The sequence below is a fragment of the Schistocerca serialis genome, chromosome 6 (assembly GCF_023864345.2).
Source record: "Schistocerca serialis cubense isolate TAMUIC-IGC-003099 chromosome 6, iqSchSeri2.2, whole genome shotgun sequence".
Classification (NCBI taxonomy): Eukaryota; Metazoa; Arthropoda; class Insecta; order Orthoptera; family Acrididae; genus Schistocerca; species Schistocerca serialis.
The window spans coordinates 624,171,664-624,187,368 of NC_064643.1; the positions used below are offsets into that span (position 1 = coordinate 624,171,664).

Genomic DNA, 15,705 nt, shown 5'->3' on the forward strand with positions numbered 1-15,705 from the left:
TCAAAGCTTTTGTACTTGTAGGTGGTCAAATGTTCAAAAACTTTGTTGTGTTTTGCAGCTGTTTTGAAAAGTAAATATGAAATTTCACCCAATGTTGCAAAATCAGATGAAGGGGAAGTGACCCCATGAATAAGCAGGGGGCTCAGAGTGACTGTATTACATGGCAAGTAATGCCTCCACAGCTGAGTGATTCTATTCTTCATTTTATAGATCACTCCTCTTGTCTAACCATCCTGTCCATAAAGAATAAGGAAAAGTAGTCATCAGCTACTTTGCTCAGTACTTATGTATGTAAAAGTTTACTATCTCAATGACTGGTTTTTTGCTTGTAAATATATGCTAGTACCATATCGGAGAATGGAAGAAAAAAATTTAATACTGTGTTTCACGAGAAAAATGTCCTGTCAATGGTTGGATCTGGTGACGTTTGGAAGTCTATGTAATTAAATCCAAAATATTTTTCAGTGTATTGTGTGAAACTAATGAAACTAAAAATGAAAAACAGCCCACAATTACACTAAATTATGTTTATTTTAATCCTTGACCATGGTTTCTGATACAATAATATAGCCTTCTTCAGAAGTCATACACACTAATAAATGAAAAATGTCTTAGCCCAGCAGCTGCGTCACGACCAATAAAATAACTTCAAAAGACATAAGCCTATTTCGAACGTAAGTAAAATTACAAATGGCACCGTATGTCCTCCGCCACTACCTCTGTTATACCACAGATGATTAGGTGATTTCCATAATAACAATATGTTTGTACGCCAGTCTATAAACAGTCAGACAACACCCATAATTCTCAGGCTGTGACCAGAAAGCAATTGCTTAACATCTATGCGGCAACACCTATATTGAGCATGCTCCCAGAAATAACTCACATTACATCTATGTAGCAAGTACGGATAACACCTATTTGACAACTGCGAGTATCTGTGAAATTATGCATCTAATAGCTACCATATAACACCTGGATTTTGACAGTGATTGGTTTACCAATTGGTTCTTTCACTGATGTGACTTTATTCAAAGCATTATCATGTGCACAGTTCTTTCTATTATTCTTCAGCTGTGTCATGCCATTATTGAGTTCACTGATTAGTGAGCCACTGAACTGAGATGGCGTTAATTAAGGTTATGTCTGGAGATGTCTACCTGTATAAGAAGTGTGGATGTGAAACTGGACCTGGTCATTGCATGGTTTGTAGTACTAATAAATATGGAGAGACCCCTTTAACTGCAAAAACTGAGTGGTGTACATCATTTGAAAGAGCCCCGAAAACAGTTTTCATTTACTTCGCCTAGACCTCAATCTATGAGACTGCGAGGACTTGACAGGCTATGAAGGTAGAGGACTGTTCAAATGCTCATAAACAATTGAATTACACACACCTATTTAGTAGCATGTAGAACCCATACTCCATCCTGATGATGACAGCATCTTGTCATGAACAGAGCTCCAAAAAACAGGGCAAGTGTGGGGAGACATCCTGCTTAATGACTGCACAGCCATCACCACAACACATGAAAATTTGTACAAGCTGTTCCAGGATGTGCACATCTTCTCAGAAGGTGTCCCAGATGTACTGAATAGGATCAAGCTCTGGTGACCTGACAAGCACCTTTGCATCTGTCGAGTGTAACCATTCTGAGAGAATTTAGTAGTGACAGGTCAGAGAACTGTCTTGCTGTGGGTACAGGTACCTGAAAAGTTCTGTGGGCAAACAGATGCTAATTATCAAAACAAATGTACTGTATTGTTAGCTGGTGTAAGAGGTATCGTGGGACTATTCCATCTCCTGTAAACATCCCCCAAATAAGAATACCTCCACCGCTTGTCTCAACTGTGTCCTTTTGGCAAATGATCTGCATCACCTCATGATTTTTGACATAGTAAACCCTACTATGACTCATCAGTCCAAAGGACCTTTCTCCATATTCAATGGCGACATATGGCGTCAATAATTTCCTTTGGTTGATTTGATTTATTTACTCAACCAAGGATCATCTGACAAAGATGTAAGATTTGTCATGATAACACAATGAAAATAAATTGTGCAAAATGTACATACACATAGTATACACAACTACACTTTTATGAGGAGATGACAGGTGGTAAACCACGGCCTTGATGATGAAGCCATCTCAGCATTTGCCTAAAATCATTTAGGGCAACCATGGAAAACCAAAAGGCCAGAAAGATGGAACTCCATTCCCCATGATATGAGATCATTGTCTTAATAACTACACTACCTCATTTAGTTAGTCACTGCTGCACAATGTTCTTTGACGTACACACAATTTGCACTCGCTTAACTCATAATATAAAATGTAGTTTTTCACAGCACACGCTAAGGACACTGGCTGCTGACTCCGGGACCACAAACATGCTGTTAGGCTTCTTACACTCCCTCCCGTTAATTATTTTCATAGATCATTTGTATGCTAAATCTGTTTGGGAAACTGATTCCAGGCCCAAAACATACAACTGTGTCCTATGCATGTCTTCATGTCCTTCCCCTGGTCCACTTGGAAAATTGAGTCAGAACTCCCTCATGATGAGTGAGGTGCTGAGGTCAGGAGAATGTCAAGGCAGAACGAGCATGCACCACAGAGCTTACGACATTATTTTCTTGTAAAACATTACATTCTGACCATGTGAGAGGTTGTTTCAGTCGTCCCCTTTCATTATTAACCACTACTCTGAGCCCTCTAAGCAGTTCTTAATTGTGTAGCATGTATTACATATGAATAATTTTTTAGACATCTTTTAAATAGATATGTTTTAGTTATATTTTACACTGCCTTGGCCAATTTATTATACAATTTTATTTCTTGATAAAAATGCTGTTTTGAGTTTTTGTTTGTTTTTCCTTAGTAAATGTAAGTCCAAACTGACTCTTGTTCCATGATTATCTACAGAATTGTTAGTGAAATACTATGCACTGTTTCCCTGATTTGATTTGTACAACAGGTTGGTAGATGTACTTACCTGGTGCAGCAAGGCTACCCAGTTATTTTTAAATAACTCTTTACAATGAGCCCAGCTACTACTTCTAGTTATTATTCTTATGGCCCTTTTCCGCAATATAAAAATTGTGTCCATGTTTTGCACCTTTGATATCCATAGCTGACTCCCATAGACGAGAATTTAGCGTATGAAGGAACAGTATGTCATAAGAAACTGTATGCTTAATGCAACAAAGTTGTTTGCCCTCTTTATGCTGAAGTGTCCACTGTTCGTTTTCTTTATATTCATTGTTATTTTATCACATACTGTCCAATCAGAAACATTCTTGGGGTTTCATTTGATTTCTCTAATAAGTGTTCTGGGTTTTATCAGTGACACTGAGTTGTTGTCATTAGCTGTCTCGAAAGTCACTGATATAAACTATCTCATCATAATATCTGGGCATCTATGCTGCTTTATGACGGCAAGCACTGTTGTGCTGGTACAAGCAACCATCCATCATCTCTGAATTGTTACTCAACTATATACAGTACACAATGCTGTAAAATGTTATCATATCCTTCTGTATTTAGCATTTTCTTAAGCACATTAAGGGAACCACATCCCCATACCATGACACCACCTCTGTACTTCATGGTTAGCATGACACACAATGGCAAGTAGCGTTCTCCAGGCCTTCACCATACCCAAACCCTTCTAATGGATTGTCACAGCATGTGGAATGATTCATTGCTTCAAACCACTCATTCCACTCATCCTCTGTCCAGTGATGTCACTTTTTACACTGCCTCGGGTGTCTTTTAGCACTAACTACAGAAATGTGGGGCTTGTGAAGAGATACTCAACCACTGTTGCCCATTATTTTTAACACCCAACATGCAGTCATTGGGTTAGCCGGACTGCTGGCAGCACTTTGAAACTCATGAGTGACTCCTTTCTCTGAATTTGTGAGAGTTTTTCACTATCATCCTTCACAACGCTCAATTGTCGCTATCCAACAGTACATGAGGTCTGCCTGATTGTGATTTAGCAGTGGTAGTTTGTGTTTCCACATCACTGACATATCACCAACAGCCAACTAGGACAGCTTTAGAAGAGTTGAAATGTCCCTGATGGATTTGTTGATCAGATGACATCCAATGAGTAGTGCAGGTTTGAAGCCAGTGAGCTCTTGTGGCCAACCTATTCTGCTGTTAACTGTTTGTCTATTGATAACACAAAACTGCTGACATCCTTTTACACTGGTGTCTTCACGTCTCATGACAAAATGTGTGTGTGTGAATTCCTCAGGGGCCAAGCTGCTGAGGTCATCAGTCCTTAGACTTACACATTACTCAAACTAACTTATGCCAAGAACAACACACACACACCCATGCCCGAGGGAGGACTCGAACCTCTCATGGGAGGGGCCATGCCATTGTGACCCTGCGCCTCTAACCGCGCGCCCTCTCGTGACATCTAGTGGTCTACAATACGTAGACATGTTCACATACTTTTGATCAGACAGTGCATACTACAAATAGAACTGGATGCAATACACTGCCCTGAGGCACACCTATCTTTATATGTTTCTTTCCTGACAACTGTTGTGCTAAAAATCTATCATCAGCAGACACATGAACTATCTCTACTTTCTGCACCCTGTGTTCCAAATAAGACTTAACAATTCACTCACTATTCCTCTTACACTTAGTGCTTCTACGTTTTTTTAGTAGTATTTTATGGTAAAAAATTTCCAGTACCACTTTTGTGAACTCTGTAATAGTTGATATTGTACTTCTCCAACTCTGGAAACAAAACTGTACTTTGTTAAAAAGTTGTATTTATTCATGCAATTCCTTAGTCTATCTTTCATTACTGATTCAATTATTTTTGAGAATGCAGACAGTAGTGAAACGGTCTGTAGTTTTCAATAGTCTCCACATTACCTTTCTTTAGTAAAAGCACAAGTCATGCATAAGTTCTGATACTGATGGGTGACACACATGGATCCATACTCTGTATAAGAATTTTGTACTTGTTTTTAATATTTCTCATAATGGGCAGAGCCCGAAATGCGTTGATAAATCATTTCTGAACAGAAAAGCGAATAGTTATTTTAGCAACATATTCAGCAGTGGATCAAGATTAAACTCTTGAATGCTTTAGGTACTCAGGAAAAATCAGAACAATAGGAATCATTCATTATGTTTCATGATGGGGTTTGTAAGCTGTCTATGCAGGCATTCAGAACAAAGACTGGAATCTCAACTATTTCCACTTATTCTTTTTTTTTTATTTCTGTATTGTCTTCCTGACTTCAAGGTCTGTTGTGGGAAACCAGCATCATTGTGCTTGCTGTGTAAGTCTTGGTGGGTGCTACATGTGTTTCACAAAGATTTTGTTGCAACTCGTCCACAATACCAGAGGAAGACATTTACAAAATTTGCCAATTACTGAGTATTTTCAATTAACCTATGCCATGTTTAATTTGTATATTGTTATACTTGTCACTGTCTTTTCCAGTTTCACATTTTATAACATCCCATACTACTTTGCTTTCATTTTCTGAATTATGCATTATTTTGTCAGTGAATGATATTTTTGCAGCAATCTTTCTGTATCAGTGGTTGTAATTTACGAATTGTAGATTAGTGTAGTGCTTCTGTAAAGAATTGAAAAATTAAATGTCTCCTCAAAAATTAATTTTAACAATGTATAGAATATAGAGAGCTTAGAATGTACATTGTTGCAGTAGTCTTCCCAAAATCAAAGTACTAAATACGCACCCTCTACACACAGTGGCACACACTAGGTTCAGTAACTGCACAACCACAAAGGTGGAGTGTTCATCCCATGTGACTTTTTCTGTTTTTAAAAATCTTAAAGCTCTACCATATTACAACCATCACCGAGAGAGCTAAAATCTACCCCAAAGATAGAGTTTTAGAAGCGTTTCAGGTATTGGAAAAAGTGTTGGCATAAATGTACAATATGTAATGGAGAAATATTTTGAAAAGCGCAACACTGATGTAGATGAATAAATAAATTTTTTTTAAAAAAAATCGAAAATTTTTGTATATTTTTGACTGAACATCATTCAAATAAATCTGCAGCGTGGGTGCAGGCAGCCTCAAATGTGAACTGTTTGTGGATAATCTATTGGAAACCTTTCTTGTCAGCCCAGATAATAAATCCCTTGTTTGACTTGGGTTCACAGATGAAATGTTCATGATTTGCACTGAGGGCCGAGACGCACTATCCTCAATCAGGATTGCGCAAGTTTCCCCAAGTGAGATTCCCTGATTTCCAGACAAGTTTTAAGATTTTCCCCTGAAAAATTTTGGGATCTCAAGGGTAAGTTAAGACACTCTGTCTTTGCAGCCATGGAACAAGAAACAATAGTGCAAACGAGGAAATATCTAAAAAAAAAAAAAAAAAAAAAAACATGCAAGCAGATGGCGTTTCCTGGTGTGAGCAATAATCTTAAGTACTAACATCAACTCCTTTTGCCATGAACTGTTTTTAGATGGAGAAAGCAAGCCAAGTGGTAAATGAGTTTCACTAAGACCACTGATGTTATTTTATTTCAATAAAACAAAACACATTTAGGCACAAAAATACACATTTCCTTGGAATTGCAAGACAGATTTAAAATACCTTCACTGATTTCAGAAATAACCTCAGAAAAAGTAGGCCTCTTGAAAGAGGTGTAAAAGGAAGGGAAGAGTTGTGTAAATGAACACTATAGGTGACCACCAATAAAATTTTGGTTCTACTATGTTTGTTATTGTCAGGCATTACCCATTGTGTTATGTCTTGTTTTACAGGTATTGTGTGGTTTTTCTTTCAAGAAATATATGAGTACATAGCGTACAAACTGCCAGCAACTGACACAATTTTCTTCTTATTATTGTCCATACTTTCTAACATATAAACTAATTTTAAAGTGCCAAAATATACTAGCACAAATAAAATGTCTACAAAACGCCACAAGCACAACATACTTGCGGTGAGAAAGCCGCAATTCCTGAAATCCATCGCCCATGGCCTCTGACCTGCTGAGGAGCACTGCAGTCCTGGGTCCATGAAGAAACCAAGAAAATCGACTGCATTATGCCACACATAAACAGACCCAGCCTACGGGCAGATCGGTAAGACTAGATCCATCAGGGAGGGCCTGCACATTAGTGGGAACTGAATGGCTTCAGATTGGCAGGTCTGATCCATTACAGATGACTACATAAACGGTCTGCAGTTTTGGCCCGTGGTGGAAATCCACTTGTGTGGCTAGCTATTCACAAGCCACAGACAGCATGTCAATGAAATTAGACTGGGGTGATCAATCTATGTGACAGATAACATATTAAAATACTCTGAGAATCAATAATAATGGGGATAGGTAGCAACTCACAGCAAAGATGAATGCTGAGCCACAGACAGGCACATAGAAAAGACAATCATCCTCTCACAACTAAATTTTCAGCCATAGATATTGTCAGAAAACGAGAGCACACGCACATTCACACAATCAGACACAACTCATACACACATGACCACTTTCTAATGCCGCTGTGTCTATAGTCTCTGAAAATCAGATCCAAACAAACCACTCCTAATGCCACCCATCAGCAGCTGATGGGCTAGCGAAGTTGAGGCAGCACTGACTGCAAGCAGAGGGGAGTAATAGGAAGGGGAGAAGAAGTAGTAATGAGGGAGTAGGTAAGCAACACACGTACACAGCTGCACCCAGCCAGCGACGATGCACGACACCACAGTAAATAAACCATTTCATCTACTGAGACAAAAACGAGATTTTTCCAGTAGTCTTTTTTTTCCAAATTTCCCTGAAATTATCTGATTTCCAGAACCTGTGGCAACCCTGTTATCCCTCCTTTGCCACAGTATCTTGTTCTCTCCAGTGCATCATTCTACTATACTGAATGCTGACTGTCACTTTTCCAATGGCTCCAGAAAAATACCAACGTATAAATTCCACCATTTACAAATAGTACCTCCACTTTGTCAGCTCCCACCCCTTCCACACTAATTCTCTGCTGGAAATATCATGACAAAATTTCCGCCGGAGGTAAAGCTGTGAAGGTGGGTTATGAGTTGTGCCTGGATAGCTCAGATCGTAGAGCATTAGCCCATCAAAGGCAAAGTCCCAAGTTTGAGTCTCATTTGAGGGTACAAAGTTTTAATCTGCTGCGAAGTTTCAAATCAATACACATTTTGATGCAGAGAGAAAATTCATTTCAGATTTTTCAGTTTTGTTCCGTTTCATGTTTCTGCCAACTGCTTAACACCTAACTATAAATAAAGTGGTCACATTTATTCATTCTGTTATACATATTCAACCCAGAACTTTTCAGTATTGTATCAAAACAGAGAGAATTTATTTGTTATATTTTTTTACTAATATGAGATAAATACAAACATTTATTTCTGATACATCAGTAGAATTTTAATTATGCTAGTAATAAGAATACAGCCATACATGGTAATATTGTACATACAAATAACATCATTTGTAAAATAGAATTAAGCTCTTTATCAAATTATAAGAAAATCATATTAACCCTCGAGTGGGTGCGAGGTGCACTTTGTACACACGTATAGAATAGCTTCATTTATGTTGCCTAGGTGATTCATGTATGATCAAAATCACAGTTTAACCTTAGTTTATTTAAAGAACAAGAAAGTAATCTTACATAATATGAGCTACACCACTGTTTGGTTAAACCATAATGAAATAAATTTTCAGTACAACACTCTGTTGCCAAGGACAGGTGTTACAGAGACAGTAAATGACCCATTCAAAGCATTAGGCAGTGCTGTGACATCAGATCCCATCCAGCTGTTTATTCAATCATTCAATCACTAATTATCTCATAGACAACTGCCTCAATGTGGCATTAGGCTGCTAGCTCATAATCAGGGTCTCTCTCTCTCTTTTTTTGCACAGATCGTAAATTTTTTCCGCCTAGCTCACTTTGTATTTTATATTACTGCTGCTCAGTTGGACATATGACAACACAAATTATCATTGTGTTGCCTGAAGCAATAATGAAGGAATAGGTATGGGTCTGCAGTTGTGAAACAAAAACAGAATTGTGCAAAATCATTTTATTTTTTGTTAGTGCACTTTATACAAAGGCACGCCCACTCAAGGGTTAAAATGATTAGTACTGTTTAATATTGTTTAGTAAATATGTTTTAACAAATGCACAGTTTCTCTGTGCTAACTGTGCAATCCTTTCTGACACACACATACACACATAGAAACTGTTCGTATGAGCACCACTAATAAAATACAGTGAAATAAACACACTCAAAATTTATGACTGTAAAAAAGAACTTAGTATGTACCTTCCTGCATGCCAAAACCTACAAGTTATGATTAACAGTACATATTTAAAAAACCTTGTTGATACAATATGGGCGGAATTTTCTGAAGCACTGTATTTTCTTCCAAGTCTTAAATACATGTTGTATTACAACAGATGTGGGGACATGAGAAACATTTTTATGACACTGAAACAACAGTACAGAAAAGGTGAACAAAAGACAGGAATCTGCAGTAGATCACACCAGTTACTAAATGCTGCAGGCCAATCACAGCATCAGTACTCAAGTTTAACTTAAAAGTGAAAATGGAGTTCCAAATGACAGACCTTACAAAAGCTCATAAGTTTCTTGAAATCGCATAATTTGGTCAACAGTATGTGGACATTCATTTTCTGGAATTGTATTTAGCAATTAATTTTAATACATGTAAAGACATGCAACAATAATGAATCTGGACCAGCATATCTCAATAAAACTCCTCCTCCTTCCCTTACTATATTTCAACAGCCAACAACTGAGACTTATACATTTCTTCACCTCTATCTGAACTGAATACATTCCAGTACTCAAGAGACTGCTAATTAAAACATATTTAAGTTCACATGCAAATATGAGTCTCATCACAACACAAATTACAGTAGACTATACATAAATAGCCAAAAAATATTTAATTGCTGAAAAAAAGATTTTTCTTTTAGTAGGGCAACAAGAAAAATAAAATAGAATGTATATGAAATTATCAACCAACATGACAAAGATACAATGACTGATGTGGATGGTGGGAGAGAGAGGGTTGGATGTGTGTAAATAAGTGATGTAATAAAAATCTTGAAAAAAATACAGGCTTTCATTATCATAAATGTTACAGTTATTAAAATTTTCTCAGTTATTTAGCTGTGGCTAAATGAATTCTCGAGGTCAACCCACCAGTTCATCCTCAGCACAAAATTTCACATCAGTCTCATGCACCCTGAAGAAGTCTGCCATAGATGGCAAAACACGGAGTCTAGCAAGAAAATCCATTCAATCATAGTTTAAATTTCAATAAGTGACAAAGAATCTTATCTGATGGTTACACAATTTCCAATGGCTCTTACCTGTTTCTTGACATGTTCTCAGTGTGGGAAGTCAGTTACCAACATTTTGAAAAATGCAGTGCTACTGCTACATTATTGATAATTTTCACTAACAGTCTGTTATTCTTATTGATATATTCAGCTTTCTTTCTTTCCTTCCTTACTTTGCCCAAATATGCACATTCTATCTCATGAAAGATTATGTTCTCAGTTTAAAAAACAGCTTTAAGTTGGGAATTGCCTACACACAAGATGAAAAAGGAGTCATTGCAATAATTTTGAAAGCCTCCCGCCAGACAATACATGATAATGGGCCCAAGAGTTTAACAAGGCTACAAAACATCCTAGCGAATCAGTAACACTGTTATATTTTCAGTGTTAAAGCTCTAATTAGGTATATCAACATGGGATAAGCTTTCACACCATGCGCTCACTTTGTCAACTTTGTCTTGGTACAGACTTGCATACTGTCAAAGTAGGATTTACGGTAAATAAACATCACCGTGAACATAAGAGGATAATTATATCCGTGTACCCCTCCATAGGAAATCATTGTCACCAAGAGGCAGACCCGTTATTGTTAAACATGCTTGCAATGGCTTTCAGTGCCAACTATACTAGACTTGTCCCTCCATAATAATTTTAAGATCAAGTCATTCCCTAGTTGTTTAATACAGTCAAACAGTTCATATCATAATAATTAGCACCACTGTTGAAGATTTATTTTACTGATATTACCTAGTACAGCTGTATGAAAAGTGGTACTTATTTTTCTATTTTGTGACATAGCTAATCTGTCACAACTAGCCCAAAACTGTAATGGTACTCAGCTCTACCACCTTACCTGACATATGTCATATTCCCTCTTAAGTTATTTTATCTAGCAGTGGTTTTTGTATGCCACAGGACATTTATTTTTCATGTCTCAGCCAGTGTACAATTACTAAGTTGTGTGCTGTAACAATCACCTAACTAATTATTCTTCTTTTCTTTTGGGAGTGGAGGTGGAGGCTACTTCTTTTTTGTTGAGATTTTTCACTATATCCCCATTCAAATATTACTGCATTGCTCCCATTTCAGCAGCTGATAACTAGACACTTCTACTGTGTATCAAATATTATTAATTTTCATTTCTTACTTTTATTTGCGAACAATACACAAAAGAGAGATTCCACAGACAACTAGTTTTACACACCACTTTTTCTGTATCAGTAGTAGCTACATGGTGCTAGTTATCTAAAGCAGAAAGAAAGATTGGGGTTTAATGTCTAGTTGACAAAGAGGTCATTAGAGGCATAGCGTAAGCGCAGACTGTGGGAGAATGGGGAAGCAAATCAGCCACATCCTTTTCAAAGCAATCACTCCCAGATTTTGCTTGAGCAATTTAGGGAAACAATGATAAATTTAGATGGCTGGATTTGAACCATAATCTTCATAAATACAAGTCCAATGTCTTACCTCAGCACAGATCTAAGGCAAGAAGGTAACTGTGATAATTTGAGTATTTTATAACAACTGAGTGTCCTATACACATGCAAAGTACAGGATGTGTTTGCACTAGACAATTAATATTTAAAGATGCACAGTATTAATGTAACTCCAAACCTATAAAGAACATAAGTGATTTTGATTTCAGAAGATCCCCACAGTTTAGCAAATCAGACTGTCAGTGGTACTTTTTATCTATCAGAAACTATAACAAGCAACACAGTATAGCTATAGGACTATTTACTAAAATTGCATACAATTCATAGTTTGGTTTTTAGGCACCTTTTGGAATCTAAAACTACAAAATCGCAAAATCATTCAAATTTACAAAACAAAATGTGTTGCCGTTTAAGTCTGTTCTGTGTTATTAATGGCAACATTTGCTTGCTCTTAAAAACCCAAAGTTGCAAAACATGCTTTAGAAAAATTTGCAGCAGGATGTCATGTTCTCGGCACTCCTATTTGTCCAGTTAGTGTTATGATTTAAGAATCTTCCTCCCCCCTCCCCCTATTTGTCATAGAGCAGTTTGTATCAAAAGGAAAATCCATTCCAGAAAACTATAAAATTATAGGATGTAATCTCTGGCCAGTACTTACCTCTGGGAAATGAAAAATTTAGTACTGCCAACAAACACACAAAAAAATACGACACTACTCCAGCACTTGGAAATATTACTTCCTTCCTCTAGCTAAAGGGACAGAGATGTTAGGGAAAGTTAAATAAGGATTACAGGTCACTGTCATCCCAGGAAGACTGGGATCCACTTCTGTTAACTGATTAGCCCTAATTGCACATGGGGACCACCACTGTAAAACTGAAGTGTCATATTACTAACAAGTGTAGTTTGCACATTTCATGCAGTGCAGTAAGTATGTAATAAAGATTTGTCGAAGCCTTTCATAATTCCTGAAAATTAGTTACTTTAAACTCTAGCACCCATTTAAGGTAACGCTAAGACGACTGAAGTGACCCTGAAAATTCTAAAAATTTCGTTTCATTATACAAGGTAAGATGTTAGTATTCAGTATTTTCCAGTGTTCCTTTGAGAAACTAATAGCTTTGAAAGCTATGACAGTGTCATATACTTTTAAACAAGTTTACTGGCATTGCTAAATATCTCATATTCGGCAAGGAAATTCTGTCCAGCAATTCTGTATCAATTATAATGTAGTTTTTTGCTTTCATTTGTTTACAATGGATGTTTAATTTAGATAATTTTATTCATACCTATGCCCAACCTGAAAGGAGAATGCCCTGACAATCTAAATCTAGTTCTCCATTATTATTTCTACTCTACTGCTTATAGTTCTGTTTTGTCAGCTTAGTGACAATGTTTTGTGTAGTAACAAAAACAATTTAAGCCCCAAATTTAAATCTTAAGAAATGGTAGTACATAATACTTGCAAACTATGCAGGACTTATGTCCCTTATTCACACGTTTGAGATTCATAGGTCTCATCTACCTAATTAAGTTAGAAATGACAATTAATAACAACGCATGATATTTATACAGCGTGGAATGGAAACACAAAGGAAGATAAACAAAATGTAGACAATGTAGCCTATTAGATTTTCATTTCTTAATTGATCAAAACATACAGGAAGAAAAGAAAGAATGAATGAATGAATCACACAGAACTCAGGGATGCTGGATAAAGAGAAGAATGTGAAAACACAATCAAGAATAACTCTGTGAAGTTCAAGTCTATTCACATTTACACTTCAGTAGTTTATCAAAATGCATCTCATGCACTCAGTTCTTAACAGCATTGTTCTCACTAGCCTGATAAGCACAATGTCTGAAAAAATAAGTTTCCAATGATCAAGTAAACAATTTACTTTACATAGTTACAAAGAACACACAAAATATATTTGTAAAAAATCACTTTTGTACAGCATTAGTATTATCATACAAACCATTTAACTACAAAATATTGGCATAAATAAAGGACATATAATGGATGGACTGTCGAGAAGTGTACCAATGGATGAAAATCTTTTGCTATATATAATAATCAATTATGTTACATAAAATTGATGTTAAATTGTTTCATTAATTGGAATACATTTTACCATGAGCTAATCAATGAAAATGAAAGTAGCCTTTTCATTTCTTACCTAGGAAGACAGTAATTAAATGAGTAAACTCCCTTGATATATAAAGAGAGATCTTCACTGTGTTTCACAGTTCAGTTCAAGGAGCACAACCATGCAAAAATATGTTAACACAGACATGATGGTTCTGTAGCTTCATCTGGGGCTGAGATTTTAAAAGATTCTTGGTCCATTGTCTGTAATTCTAAACGTGACCTATTTGCCTGCACTAAGTGATGTGCAATATCAGCAAACATTTCTTCTACTCCTTCACCAGTCTTGCATGAAGTTTTGTATGTAGCACTGATTAGATTATGACACTGCTCACTGTAGAGGAAAAAAAAAACAGTGAATATTAACATCATGGATAAATAACTTAAAATATAACAGCATTTACAAAATACATAATTTAATCATACCAAAAACTTTCCATATCACTTTCAGTAACTTGTGGAGTGTGACCTTCCAAATCTGATTTATTGCCACACAGGAATATCTTTGCATTTTCTGCATATGTCACTATATCCAGGAGATGCTGGGACAAAACATGAAATGAAGCAGCATTATCTAGAGCAAATACTAGTATGGCCGCCTCTGCAAATTTATAATAACTGGACGTGATTGATGCAACACGTTCCATACCTCCAGTATCCCATAACTGTAGCTGAAAACACAAACATATATGGTGCTTATGAGAAATTCCCACTGCACTACAAAAGGATACTACTACTTCATGGTGCTTAACATACTTTTATGTGTTTTCCAGATACTTTATATTCCCTGTCAAAATGATCAAGACCCAATGTTGACTGCCTATCTGTTGCAGTCACAAAGGTATTTGTGGAGTACCGACGGAAAAGAGAACTTTTGCCAACACCATATTCTCCACAAAGTATAACCTTTTGTTCAGGCACTTTCACTGAAGCCATGCCTGGAAAATATTTCATTCCAAAAATATTATATTACAAATATTACTACACTTAACAAAAATTTAAATAAAACAGGTGGCAACATGGATTGTTGTGTATATTCAAGAAATTTGATGAGACTGACTTATGACAATGACATTACAAAAATAATTTACTGCTAAGTATTACTTTAGTCTATATCAATTCGGTAAACCACTCGAAATAGTATCTTAGCAGATAGCAATTGGTGGACTACAAGAAATAATTACTTTGTGAAAATACAATGAACACAGGGTATAATATTACATAATGTCAAAAAATGCATATTTTCCTTGGCAACTACATCAAAAGAGGTTTTCAATATTACGTTGAAGTCTGATGAAAATAAGGATCCGCATGACGATTAAAATTCTGGCAAAATTTTGACATGCCTGTTTAAAATCCGCTGTCATACACGACAAGCAGATTACGGTTTATCGTGAGTCGCTTAATGTAACACAGCCCTTACCCTACTACCGAAACTTGCGAATGCTATTGTTTGTGTGTGTATATGTTGTTAACACACACGTAAAATACCGCCGATGTACACAACTACACATGAGAACGTACCATTTAAACGTCTCCCAACTGAACAGAGCGAAATATTATATATCTTTTTAACGTAATAGACAATTATCAACAGGAAGTTTAGTTTTAATTAGTACATCTCTTCGATACCACTTTTAATTAAACGAATGTATTATTTAATGATCAACGAGTTCCTTGTTTTTTTTTTAAAAGTATTGTCTATTTAAAAAAAGGTAGCGTCCGTTGTTCGGGCATTTGATGATGT

General features: G+C 36.3%; 1 protein-coding gene across 5 annotated transcripts; it reads right to left on the bottom strand.

Moving 5' to 3' along the window:
• Positions 1-8,352: 8,352 nt before the first annotated feature.
• LOC126484344 (ras-related protein Rab-30) lies at positions 8,353-15,696 on the bottom strand. Of its 5 annotated transcripts, XR_007587839.1 has the most exons (5): positions 15,241-15,476; positions 14,715-14,896; positions 14,385-14,629; positions 13,990-14,292; positions 8,353-13,670 (listed from the first exon to the last, which is right to left on the bottom strand). XR_007587839.1 is itself a non-coding variant. In XM_050107798.1 (4 exons), exons 2-4 carry the CDS (start codon positions 14,892-14,894, stop codon positions 14,094-14,096), a joined length of 624 nt encoding a protein of 207 aa, XP_049963755.1. In that variant the 5' UTR covers positions 14,895-14,896; positions 15,483-15,696; the 3' UTR covers positions 13,719-14,093. The 5 variants fall into 5 exon arrangements, 4 of the variants coding, with proteins under 4 accessions (XP_049963755.1, XP_049963757.1, XP_049963754.1 ...); XM_050107798.1 differs by lacking the exons at positions 8,353-13,670; positions 15,241-15,476 and adding an exon at positions 15,483-15,696 and having other exon boundaries at positions 13,719-14,292; XM_050107800.1 differs by lacking the exon at positions 8,353-13,670 and having other exon boundaries at positions 13,719-14,292; positions 15,382-15,496.
• Positions 15,697-15,705: the final 9 nt, after the last annotated feature.